The following is a 13,998-nucleotide window of genomic DNA, read 5'->3' as shown; positions in this document are numbered from 1 at the left end:
TCAGTTCTCCAAACTTACGGTTGACCCATGGATCAATCTGTCTTACAAGGCGATGAGTCTATCGTCCTGTTGAAGATTGGTCACTCTTGTAACATTCGTCTCCATGCCTCAGTCTTGTCCATTTCTTTTTCCACATTCTTCCTCATGTAGGCCATCTGTTGAAGAGGAGGAATCCAGCCAAAACTAGTATAGCCTCAGTTGAAACTGAGGAGTATGTGGAGACTACTTGTAGAGCGATCTGTCGCTGTGCTCCTTCTAGTATATGCCTATGCTTACACATCTCTAAGGCCTTCCCCCATACTGACACCCGGTACAGTAGTTTGGAGTAAACTTATTAATATGTAAGTTAACTTATCAGTAAATTGTATTATTACCATTTGTTGGATTAAGTGGCAAAACGCGTTTAATATTTGAATATTCAAAAATTGAGTTGCAGTAAAAAGTTAATTATTTGAAAATTTACAAAAAAATTTGTTTTGTTTTATCAGAAAATTGAAATGCAGGCTAATAACTGAAGCTTGTAATAATATTGTCCTGAATGACTATTGGATAAGTTTTTGTTTTAGATAAAATATGTAGATATTGCACAAATAATATAAGATGTTTCATGATATTCTGAATTGAATGGATTAATACTTTATTATATTCTTGAAGAATTAATAAATAACTACTTGTATCTTATTATTATCAATTTTTTATTCATTTGTAAAATTCTTGTAATATGTGTGGATGGAGTAAATAGATTTTTTTTAGCTAATGAATGTGTTATTATGACATTAAAACATCTTTTTGAGCTAAGGACTTTATTTTGATTTGACTTAGAATAAATTTAAGTTGAAGTCGGTCAGAAGTAAACTTTTATTTATGAAAGTGTAATTAAATGAAGAACTTAACATAGAGATTTTTTACTTTTGAATACTTCATTGTTAATGATGGCACATAATTTAAATTTATGTAGATAATAATTGAATAACATTGTGAAAGGTATAATAACACATACAGAAACACGATAGGTGTGGTAGAAGTTTAGTAAAAATAGCCATTGTTGGTATCTTTTTTATCAATAAAAAGTCTCTTCTTGCAGCTTAATTTAATGCTACTTAGCTAATTGAGAACACTGAAATTATAATAAATGTTATTTAACATTAATGTAAAGAAAATTAGTTAAATTATGCCTAAGTTTTAAGTTCCGCAGTTTAGAAAGAAAAGTTCATCTCACTTGTTTAATGAAATATTATTATGTTGAACTGAAAAATTCCTTTGCTTAATTTTGGCTTTTAAAAATTAACTGAAAATTATTTTATGTTTTTTTTTTTTACTGCAATTGATTTTTCTGTAGAAAATCTGAACATAAGTAACAATAAATTAACATTATTTTTGTGTATGTGCTAAACTATTTTTACACATCTGAGAAATGTGCCTAATTATCACTATTATTACTGTCAGAACTGATGTTAAATTTTAAGTGATTTATACCTTACAGAAATAGAGTTTGTTATTGTTAACTTCTGCTGTATGATATTAATTAATTAATCTTCAGAAAGAAAAAAAAGCATAAAAACCAGGTGGAAAATAGCATTATAGCATTCTGTTACAGAGGAAAAAATTATAAAAAGAAAATTTTATAGGGTGTAAATGATATGTTATTGAATGATAAATGTTTCTTATCAAATTTTGATAGAACTATTTAGTAATGTTTGGTTAAAGAAGCCATATATATTGTTCTAGGTTTTAATTTTAATTTTTAGGTTAGCTTAATATATTGTTTTGCTTATATATCCCAAAAGAATCCAGGTTGCAAATGTACTGCTTCTCTTAGTTTGCATGCTGGTTTTCTGTTTATTTAGAAATAATTTTTTAGTAAAGTTGTGAGGTGAAGCAATATTAAAATAACCTCAGTTGCATTTACATTTGCTCTTATTTTGTTTAAAATTAGGTATATGAAGTTGTAGAAAGAGTTTGTGAACTAAAAAAACGATGGCCAGGTTCATGGGGTAAACTAGATGAACATTCAATTGGTATAATGACACCTTATGCTGATCAAGTCTTTCGTATTCGATCTGAATTAAGAAAAAGAAGAATGGGTGGAATTTCTGTAGAAAGAGTTCTTAATGTGCAAGGTAATAAAATTTTTGTTTTTAAATTTTTATCAAGAGATAAAACTTCTATTTTTATTTCTTGTGTTTGTAATTGAAATAGAATAAGTATTAATTAAATAATAATCGCAAAACATCTAAGTTTAATTATGTTTTTCTAATATTTTCTGTGTAATTTATTGATTATTTGTAATTGTTTGAAGAAACTTTTTTGTTGACAAAATTTTAATTTCATGCCCAGTCAGTCTTGTAAATTATGCTACAGATTAAAAATTTAAGAAGCTTAAATTTAAGATTTTGTAGACTTGCCTATTTAAAAAATTAGAGAGTAAAACATTTTCTATTAAAACCCAATAATATTTGAACCGAAGTAAAGTATAGCCAATTAGAAGACTAACTCTCTTAACAAAAATCATTGTAAGTAATTAAAAATATTACAACATAAAAAGGTGAAACTGTAAAATGTATGATATTTTGTTTTAAGACTTAGTGCTCTCCCAAATCTGGATAAATTTACACTTTTAATCTTCCTCTTAGTTCAGTAAATGCTTGGATTAAATAATTGTTAGATTAGTTTTTTATGTTTCTGAGTTTTAGGTAAGTATCAGTAACAAATAAAAAATGGATGTTTTGATTTATATACTTCATAAAATCATTTATAAAAATCAACACTCTTTGTTTTTTAAAAAAAATTATTGACAGAGGCAGCATTTCCTTCCTTGTATTGGAGTTCTGTCCTCTATGAATTGGAACACCGCAATGTTCCCGTAGCCTTGCTGGCCGTAGTAAGAGACTACTTGTCCCATCGCTCGGCTCTGTTTAAAGATGCCCACCTAGTTGTGAAAAAGTCCATCACCAGGGAAAGCCCGTAGAGTTCCGTTCTCGGTCCTCTGCTGTGGAACCTGGTTTCGATGGATTTCTGGGATTGACATTCCCAGAAGGGGTCATGGCCCAGCCTTTCACCAATGACTGTCTCCTTTTAGTTTGTGGTAATTCACGACCGCAGCTGGAAAGTAGAGTGCAGGTAGCTTTGTCAACCCCAGAAAGCAGGATGGACTTACAAAATTTAAAGATTCTTGTGCCCAAGATGAAATATATGCTTCTCAAGGGTGCAGACAAATTATCATGCAGTCATAACCAACCCCCACATTAAATATAAAGGTTGTGTAATCAGCCGAGTCAGGATTCATAAGTCCCTAGGTGTTTTGTTTGATTAATAGTTGCTTTTTAGTAACCACATTAGGCAAGTAGTGGTGGACCCCATCTCAGTGATGCGCAAGTTTAGAAGGATTGCTCGGAAAGACTACGGGTTGTCGGGCCGTCAAATGTACAAGGTGTACCGAGGCATCTTTGAGAGTATGACCGCATACGCAGCGCCAGTCTGGGGACATAGGTTAGACAGGAATAGAGCACTTCTTCAAAATTTAAGGAGTGCCCAGCACAGAGCCTTGATAGTATGCAGCACTGGTGTTTTTAAAACAACCTCCTATGAGGGGCTATTACCATATTGGGAAAAACTCTCCCAATCGATTTAGTGGTGAAAGTTCGGGCAGCCATGTAGAAGTTGCGAAGAGGTCGGGAGGCCGAGGCATTTGAGATGCGGTTTCGAGCCAGGCCAGTACCAGAGCAGAACAGTGATCTCAATGCACCGGAGCTAAACTTCGTTCAGTTGCCCATCTCCCATCTGCGGAAGAGGCTATGGAGCCTCGATGGAAGCATGGCAACTTGAATGGCGCACCACGACTAAGGAAAGATCCTTATATAGATTTATACAGGATTTGGGGGATGGTACGCCTCAGGTTCATTTTTAAGGGCAACAGATGCCCAGGTGCTCACCAACCATGTTGATTTATAAAACAATATCTGTTTCAGGTCACTAAACTGTTTTTCGAGGTACAGTAGCCGTTCTTGGCACTGACATTTGGTCATATGCTCTAGGGGGATCGAATGGGGTGGTGGTGGGAGAAATGCCAGTTAACCAACTTACTTTAAAAAAACTAAAGTAGATCTTTGATCATGTGAAATCTCTGTTACTTTTTTATAAATGATATAGTAAGATATATATACATTTTTAATAAGATTATGCATAGGTAAGTCTTAAAAAGTACTAACAAAAAAAAGTTAAAATGTTATTAAAAAAAAGGTGGTTTTTTTACTTGAGCTAAAACCATATGGGTTTTAGCTCAAGTAAAAATCATATTTGACTAATACAGGGTCATTGAAAAAGATGGCAGCAATTTAAAAAAAATTGCATCAGAAACTACTATAGATAATCAAACTAGTATTTTTTTTAAAATTCACCAACTCAAAAAGATTTTTTTACATACCTTAGAATGTTTTGATGTGAGCTCCATTGGTTGCCCTGCATACATCCAGCCAATGATCGACTTCTACCCAGGTCTGCTGGATCATCGCAAGCATAACTGTGTCAATAGCAGCAGTGATCTTTTGTCTTAAATGTTGTACATTCCTGATTTTTTTCAGATGATTTTTTTAACATATTCCCTTAGAAAAAATCTAGGGGTGTCAAATCTGGACTTCTCAAAGGCCAAAGCACAGGATCAACCCTACCGATCCAACAATTAGGGAATCTTTCATTGAGAGTGGCTTAAACGCCTAGGTTAAAGTATGAAAATGCACCATCTCATTAAAACTTTACAGTAACGTTATTTTCTAGTTCAGTTAGGTCATAGTAATGTTTTGATAGCTGGGAAGTCCATCCCATCTCATGATTTCATTTTTTTGCAATGTGATGTTGAAATAATACTTTTGGAATTTCATTTTATTCTGATTGGTTTCTTAACATATGAATCTATTTTACTTTTTCAACATAATTCAATATATATATATTTTTAAATTTATTTATACAATTAGACTATTTTTTAAATTCTATTCATTCTTTTTTGTTGTGTAGGAAAACAATTTCGTGCAATCTTTCTCAGTACTGTAAGGACACGCAGGACGTGTGATTCAGGAACTAAATCTAAATCAGGAGATGAAATGGATTATGGATTTTTATCAAATTCAAAGTTGTTAAATACAGCAATTACTAGAGCTCAGAGTTTAGTTGCTGTAGTGGGAGATCCAGTTGCTTTATGCTCAATTGGACGATGCAGGTATAGCATTAATCATATTATAAATATATTTATAATATATATTATAAAAAAATGCAGTTATTTTCATTACTGAAATTGTTATCTAATGTTTTAAATAAAGTAAAAAATTTTATGATATTATTTAATTATACCACGTTAGTCTGATTTTGACAAAACTTGACAGTAAATGCAATAAAATAATAATGTATATATATTTTTTTTTTGTGTAAAAATCTTTCCAAGTATCCCTCCTCTTAGCCTAAAAAAATTGGTGGAAATGAACATAAAAACTGAAGATAACACCTGCAAAAAATGAATTAATTAAATATTCTTAATTTATTTTTTAATATAGTTTACAAACTACAGAATGGAGCATTTTTGCTTACTTAGTTTATAATTGCTTATGAATACATACAATACTTATAATTATTCATCCTTTTAATTGTTCTCGACATGTTTGGATATACAATAAGCCTATTTATTGCTATTTGTGAAGGGTAATGTTTTTCAAGAGTGTCCCTTAATTAGCGATACATTGCCTCATAAGTTAGCCTTGTAAGCTATCAATGATCCTTATAGTGATCTCATATATGATGTTACAATTTTTTGTCTGATTTTTGACTTCATTACTATTCATATAGTTGAAAACAATCTCTTTTAAACAACCTCGGAGAAAGAAGTGTGGGTTTGCCAGATCTGTTGATCTTGAGAGTTAACAATTGTAAAATGATGCGACTAGGAAAGAATTCCTGCAGTATTTACATTGAAGTAGCAAGTTTGAATTGTTATGGTCCTACTGTTACCAAAGGTTTTTTGGTTGCACTGACATCCTTTTAGCTCAGGATTGATAAAATTCTTCACCATTCAGAAGTAGCATTCCTCACTCACAGTTATTGGTTGTTCACCTTAAAAGTCTGTTTACTGTCAAGTGAATTTCATGTTCTTGAGGACTGTCAAATGTCCAGTTCTTGAAATTATGCTTATTTATGAAACATTTAAAATGAAAATTCACCTCATCAGTTATCAGCAAAATTAATAGATTCTGGATCTCCTTGTCTATTTAGGAAAAATTTGCATGGTTTTGCACACCTGTTGTACATGGACAGTTACTCATGTCCATTCGGGTTTTTGACTTGTGTGAATTTTATTCAGATGATTATATTTAAATTTTTATCCAATCTTGTGCGTGCTAACTGCAATATTCTTTTGTGGTGTTCTGAATGCCTCAGATTCTGATGAATACTTCAGAGGCAACTTGTATCCTCTCAGTGCTCTTAAATTTTTCACCATTGTTATTCTTGAATTTGTTTTCTGTTAAAAATTTTTAGTGGCAAATTGTTTCTTCATCTACTTAACAGTTGTTTTATGAGGTGGCAGTAGTCTGTGAATGTGCAGTAAATGTGTTCTAGTGCAAATTTCTGTGAATGTGTTCTAAGTAACTCAGTAACAAGTCTTCAGACTTGTTACTGAGTTACTGCACTAGAACTCTGAACTTCATTTGAATAAACAAAGTACTTATCTACACAAAATACATAGTGCTGCATGTTAGTTGGATCATGGGTACAGAAATCCAAGGTTGCATTGCACTTAACCTAAAAGCAAACTTTGATTCCCTCCTCCTCTTGTAATTCTAAATTTTCCTAACAAAAATACTGCATCGTATATAAATTTTCAAAAAATGTTTTACACTTTAGCTTAATAATTCTGATTGACTGAATAAACTATGAAATGTTCAATATTTTTGGTTATATTAATTTTTAAACAATATGAATTCATTTTTCGTAAGTATCATTTATCTTTCTTGTTTAGAAGAAGATATAAACTATAGTAGATTCATTGCTGCTTATTTAAAACAATTATGTAATATCGTGTTTCTGTTAGTAAATGTAATAATAAACGTAATATTAATTAGTTTTGTTATTTTGCAAATTATTTTCTCTAGAAATATTCTAGAGAAAATAATTTTTTATAATCTTACATTCAGGTGTATCACGAAGTTCTCTTGGGAATTACATAACTTAAATTCTACTCCTGAAAATAATTCATATAAACATAGTCCTAAAACGCTTTGTTTGCAAGTTGCAGCTAGTGAAAGATTTCGCTCCAACTTCAGCTACCTCATTGAAATGAAGTTGTACTGAAATTTTTAGGATGTTTATCAAGCGGCAGAATTAATGATTTCTTATGGTTTTTGACCTGAAAAATCTAATAAAATAGGTTCCAGAACCATATCTGCAGTAGATTTTGAGAAATTTGGGGTGAAAACCAATAAAATGGGGTAAAAAACCATGTTTTTATGTTTGATATAAAATAACTTTGTTAAATGGGTAATAAGCACAAAGAAATTTTAAACAAAACTTGTGGAAAATTTAATTTTAAACAAATTGGTGTAAGAAAAGTTGAATAAAAAAAGAAAGCTTAGAAAAATTAGAATTTTATTTTAAAACAGCACATTACTACTACATTTGTTAGAAATGTTGTTATTAAATGTAAATAATTCAATTTTAAACCAAATTTTTTTTGTTGATGTGAAAAATTTATAAAAACAAAATTTACTATTAAAAAATGTAAAAAAAAATTAATAGAAATTACACCACACTTGCATGTTAAAAATAAATAAACAATAATTACTTAGATAATAATTTTTTTTATTAATGATGGAAGTACAATAAATTATTTGAAAAATTATTATTCTTAGTTGGCAATAAAATAAAAACAGTTAATCAACAATGTACAATACTGCATTAGTGTTTAAATCATTCTCTAAAAGTACACAGCATGTCTTAAAAGTTTCCAAACTAAATTAAATAAAAATAAAGATTAAAGATAAATGAATTTACTCACTTAGCCCTCTATATAGAACCCTTCTGTAGATATACACTCGTTGCAGTGCCAGTAGAGCCTGTCAAATGCTCTGGAGAAGTCACTTTGTGGGATCGCCTTCAACAGCTCAGTGCAAGTGAGCTGTAATAGATTGGGTAGATAAGACAGTGATTTGATTTGCGGTGAAATAATGTGTTAAAACTGTTGCCATGTGTGTCGGGGCATTGTCATGCAAGAGATTCCAACTGCCTGAATCCCGGTACTCGGGCCAGATTTGATGAATGCAGTGCATCAGGTGTAACATTACTTCCAAATAGAATTTAGAATTCACTATTTGACCAGTTGGGACAAATTCATGATGATCAAGCCCTTGAGTCGAAGAATGCATTCAACATCATTTTCACTCTGATTTCTGCTGCCTGACTTTCACCGGTCTTTGTGCTCCAGGACTCAACTAAGCAGCGGATTGATGCTTTGTTCGTGGATCATACATGAAACACCAGATTTCATTTCCAGTTACAATTGTTTGTAAAAAAATTGAGTCACTATCAGCAGTTTCAATGAAATCTTGAGCACAAGAAAGACGCACATGTTTTTGTTCTTCAGTCAAGAAGTGTGGATCGAAACAAGAGCACACCTTTTTCGATGGTTAATTTTTTCAAACACGATGGAATTTTGTACACACTGATTAGACATCATACTACATAGTTTCCTTGGTTGTCCAAGAGATGGTACTACTTGTATCGACTACAGAAATTTAGTTTGGGAACTTTTCAGACCTACTGTATGTATTGGGTACTGTGTACTGTTATGTTGTTAGTGAAGGTTTGCTGTGAATTTTAGTTTGAACATGATTGGTTAACCATTGAAGTAATGCCATACTTATTTACTACAATACTATATGCTGATATGTATTCATTATGGGTATGTATAATGGTAATGCTATGGCTGCTGCAGAATAATATGAAATATGTTTTCTGAATAGGAGGATTTCAGATCCCAAAACAATTAGTGAGACATTTTGCAATCTTCAGGAAACAGGTTCACTACCTAGTATTTGTACCAGCTACAAATGATCTATTCAACAAGACAGTGTTATTGATGAAATTATTATCGATGCAGTTTACTGCAGTCCAGGTGGCAGTGCATGACGACTTTCTAAGTAGATCAGAGTTTCACATTCGATGGTTTGGAAGCCACTTAAAATAAAGAAATTTTATCCGTATTAAAAACAACCAGTTTAATATCTACATCCAGGAGAAGGTCTGTGTCACTTCGAGTTCTGCGACAGGTGGAATAAAAATCAAAAACTTTAAAAGTATTTTTTTTGTTTATCGACACAGCAAATTTCATTTGAGATTGCCTCAACAACTTATGCAATAAGCATGCATGGGCAGAAGTAAATCCTCATAAAAAGGTGGAAGGCAATTTTCAACACCGATTTAGCATCAGTGTGTGTGGCCTTCTTCACAATCAGCTGGCCGGACCTCATATTATTTGGCTGCTTAAATGCTGTGGTTTATTTGCACTTTCTTCAAGAAGAATTCCTGCAGCTGCTTGAAGTTGTTGCTCTAGTGCTGAGAGGCAAAATATACTTTCAGGACAATAGCGCACCTTCCCACGTCTCTTGTGCCATTTCCATTTACTTAAATCATCATTTCCCTGAGAAATGGATCAGTTGTTGAAGTCCATATTACTAGCCACCTAGATAGCCTTATGTAATTTCTTTAGATTTAAGCATTTGGAGATGATTGAACAATATTGTACACAAAACAAAAATACATTCTCATGAGGAATTAATTGTCTGCGTTAGGGATGCAGCTGAGCAACTTAAGGACAGACTTGAAGAACTAAAAAGTAGAACAGAAGTGTGTTAAGAAACGTGTTGAAAATAACGGGCTCATCTTTGAACATTTATTATAATCTGATAGGTTTAGTGCACTTTGGGACGTGTTTCTAAATAAAATTTGAATTTTTCTAACTGTCTGTTTTAATCAACTTATCTTACATCTTATCTTTTGTATATATGTATATATTTACTTATTTATATTTATATATATATATATATATATATATATATATATATATATATATATATAATTGTGTGTGGTATATAATACCTAAATGTATAAAGTAAAAAAAAGTATTGATTGTTTGGTCCTAGGAAGATTAGACCAGCAACAATATTTCATAATTTAATGATATTTATTCCAAACTTTTACTTAATTTATAGTTATTTTCTATTTTGATCTATTAGTATTATAGTTTCAAATGCTTGTCCTGATTGTATTATAAGGTATATAAGGTTATAAGGTTTTATATATGAATTTATATGCTTTCAGAACATTTAATCAATCCATTTAATGTAAAATATTGATGGTATTTAGATGCTTGTGTATGTGTGCATGCCTTCTTCTTTCTTTTTCCTGTTTAGCCTCTGGTGACCTTTCAATAACACTTCAGAGGATTATATATATGAGTGTAAATGAAGTGTAGTCTTGAACAATCTCAGTTCGACCATTCCTGAGATGTGTGGTTAATTGAAACCCAACCACTAAAGAACACTGGTATCCACTATCTAGTATTCAAATCCATATAAAAATAACTGACTTACTAGGACTTGAATGCTGGAATTCTTGACTTCCAAATCAGCTGATTTGGGATGATGCGTCCACTAGACCAAGCCAGTGGGTAATGTGTGCATGCCTACTTCCACTTATACACACTCCTAATTAATATCTGTTTTGTAATTTGTTCATTAATTTCTTTTGAATATGAAAACTGTAAGAAAACTATAATTATTATCCAGCTAATTAAATCTATTACTCCAGAAAAGCAGAGTTAATTTTTAATGAAAGACATTTGTGTAAATTTGTGGCTCTCTTTTAATTAGGTTAAATCTTGGTCTCTGGACACAAAAATTCAGTACTGACTGATAATTTCTATTATTCAAATGAAACAGATGTCAAGTAATATGCAAAATTATAATATTTGTTCTTATTCAGGTATTTTATCTTTATTAATTAATTTATGTAATTATAGATAGGATCTCTATGTTCAAAGTTCAACTCATTTAATTAAAATATTAAAAAATAATTCATAGATTGTAAATTAAACAGGTTATTTCATTATTATCTTATCGGTATAATTTTAAAGTAATTTACTTGTTGCAGGAAAGTCTGGGAGAGGTTTATAGAAATATGCAATTCGAATAGTAGTTTATATGGAATCAAATGGTCATATTTAAGAAGCTTGTTAGATGGAGTTGAATTGAAGAAAACATATACTTTAAATCCTTTAGCTCCTGAATTTGTACCTAGACAACTGCAGCCAGAAACATATATTCGACTACCTTCATTATTAGGGCCATATAATGGACTTCCACATAGTATGCGTTTCCCTCCTCCTCCGTTTCTTCCTCCTGCTCCATTATATCCTGTATCACCGATGTATTATTCTGCTTTTCAACATCCTCCTGGATCATTTTATAGTATGAGACCTCCTCCTGCTCCAGTGTATCAGACTACTTCACCTAATCCTTGGGGTATTGGATATCCTCCTATGATATCACCTACAGGTGGAGCACCAGTGAATGGAATGTTTCCAGCTGCAAATGGTTGGATAAAAAAGAAATCTGAATTGTCACCACCGATCAGGAGGGATGAGATCAGGCCGCCACCTGGTTTGCTACCACCACAACAAACCAGAGCGGCAGCTCCTCCTCCACCCACTGTATTCCCTCACCAACCACCACCTCCACTGCCGCCTCCAATGGCACGGCCTTCACCTGCCAGTCCTAATCCAGGAATTGAATTGCAACCTCAACATCCTCAGCCACCACAGACTCAACCACAGCCACAAACACAATCATTTTTGAGAAATCCTACACCTCTTCCACCATTTTTAACAAGTCATCCTCCTCCTCCGCCTCAAGCAAAGCATCCGCAGCTTGTTCTAGAACAGCAGAGAAGAGTTTTACAGCAGTCACTTGCACCTTGTGATAAACATGAACAAATTCAGTTTCTTCACAATGTCCATTTTCCTGAACGACAGGTGAAATTAATTGAATAATAATTAAATAAACAACTAATTAGTAGTGTATTGTGGTTAATTGCTTATATTTAACATGATGCTTTTGCTTGTGAAAACTCTATGATATATACAATTTTTTTTACATATTGTACACTTCCATGAGAGATTTTTCTTTTATATTCAAAATATTTAAACTATGAGGTGAACTTATTTACTATTCATTAATTATCCGTTTTAATTGAAAGTTAAATTGAAACCACTGTGTGTGTGTGTGTATATATATATATATATATATATATATATATATATATATATATATATATATATATATGAGGAAAATACATGATATGAATTTAAATTGTGGGGTGAATTTAATTAACTGCTTAATGCATGTTCATGAATAAAGTAAAAGTGTCATTGTTGTTTTGGTTTGTTGTTACTTGCAGTTATTACATTTGTTTTAAAATTAGTTTTGCTTTGTTTTTTTTTTCGCTTTCTGTAATTTATTTAAAAAATTTTTTTTTTTTGCTGAAACTTATTTTATGTTGAAATAGAAAAAAATTAGTTTTGTTTTGTTCCTCTTGTGATATCAGTCACAAATTAATTCTGAAAATATGGAAAGACCGGGTTTCAGTTCGACTAGACTGAAAATAACTATTACGTAATTGGTGAAAGGTATTACTTCTTGGATGGTAAAAAACTGACATAAATTCCTTAAATGTTCTAATCAACCAATTGTAGATTAGCGTAAAGTTGCCACCTTAGACTGTCAGAACTTTCTCTAGATTATAATTATTGAACTTATTCTTTATCCACTTTACAGGCTGTTGACCACTTTGTTACCCTTTTAGAGTACTACAATGCAGAACTGATTAGTCCTTTACACTTTCTTATTGCAGTTGAAATAAGAGCCTCTGGCATGACAGTGGTTTATGAATAAATATACTGGATGTACCAATCACCTAGAAGATGAATGTTGCTATCAGATAGGAACAGAATAAGATGAAGGGATGTAAATAGCACTGGCTTCAGAATATAGAAGAAATGAGCCTGAAAATAATTCCAATTTAAACTGAAGAAAACTACCAACCATAGCAAGAAATTTGGAAATATCTAATGTAAAGATTGAGTTAAACAATTTTTAAGATTTGATGGTACAGCTGACAGCACATTACATTTATAAGTAAAAGAAGCTGCCACAAAGTTATTCATGACTGCTTCTTTTAAAATTTATTTATTTAAAAACATTCCGTTTATGTAATTAGTAAAAGTAGAAAAGAAGTGAAACAATCAAAGAAAACCCCAGTTTTTTAAAGATACTGTAAGAAAACAGGTTACTGTCTTACTGTTATTTTTATTTGTTTTTTTATGATCGTTACAGTGTTTGTTGTAGCCATTTTCTTGTTAACCTTCAATATGGTATTTTATCATTCATAGTAATGGAATATAATTATATAACCACAAAAATGGCAGAAAAATGTATAACCCATACAACCTTAATTATTTTGTTTTAGCTACTTGCCCCATAACATAATATGATTTTATTGACTCTATTACACTGTTTTTCAATTGTTAGTAAATTCCCTTGTTTTATGTTAAACAGCAGCAAATTTATGTAAGAATACCAAAACTTCTTTATGTGACTCTACCCATAAAAATATTCTATTTTACTGGAATATTCATTATGAAATTCATTGTAGGTTTATTACAGGGTTGTATTTTCTTACATAGTATGTAATTTCAAATTTTGGAGTGAAGCCAATGTGCTCATCAATAGATTCTTTAAAATACAGTAGAAAGCTATTTAATTTTTATGCTAATAAATATCATTATTTGTATGCCGCTGTTCATATGACAGTTGTAATTATAAATTATAATAATGTTTTAAAATAGTTACAATTAATATTTTTATTAACTCAAAAATCCATGATCACAAGACAAGAAATAAAAAT

The 13,998-nt window shown here is 31.4% G+C and overlaps 1 protein-coding gene across 3 annotated transcripts in view; it reads left to right on the top strand.

Moving 5' to 3' along the window:
* Helz (Helicase with zinc finger) overlaps positions 1-13,998 on the top strand; it is a 118,278-nt gene that overhangs the window by 88,583 nt on the left and 15,697 nt on the right. For all 3 annotated transcript variants that reach the window (XM_075368284.1, XM_075368285.1, XM_075368283.1), the window contains exons 16-18: positions 1,937-2,120; positions 5,011-5,212; positions 11,188-12,067. In XM_075368284.1, the coding sequence (XP_075224399.1) occupies positions 1,937-2,120; positions 5,011-5,212; positions 11,188-12,067 (1,266 nt within the window). The remainder of the gene's footprint in view (positions 1-1,936; positions 2,121-5,010; positions 5,213-11,187; positions 12,068-13,998) is intronic.

The sequence above is a fragment of the Lycorma delicatula genome, chromosome 6, assembly GCF_047948215.1.
Source record: "Lycorma delicatula isolate Av1 chromosome 6, ASM4794821v1, whole genome shotgun sequence".
Classification (NCBI taxonomy): Eukaryota; Metazoa; Arthropoda; class Insecta; order Hemiptera; family Fulgoridae; genus Lycorma; species Lycorma delicatula.
Note: the sequence above shows the minus strand (reverse complement) of the source record. Positions and strands in the feature narration are given on the sequence as shown.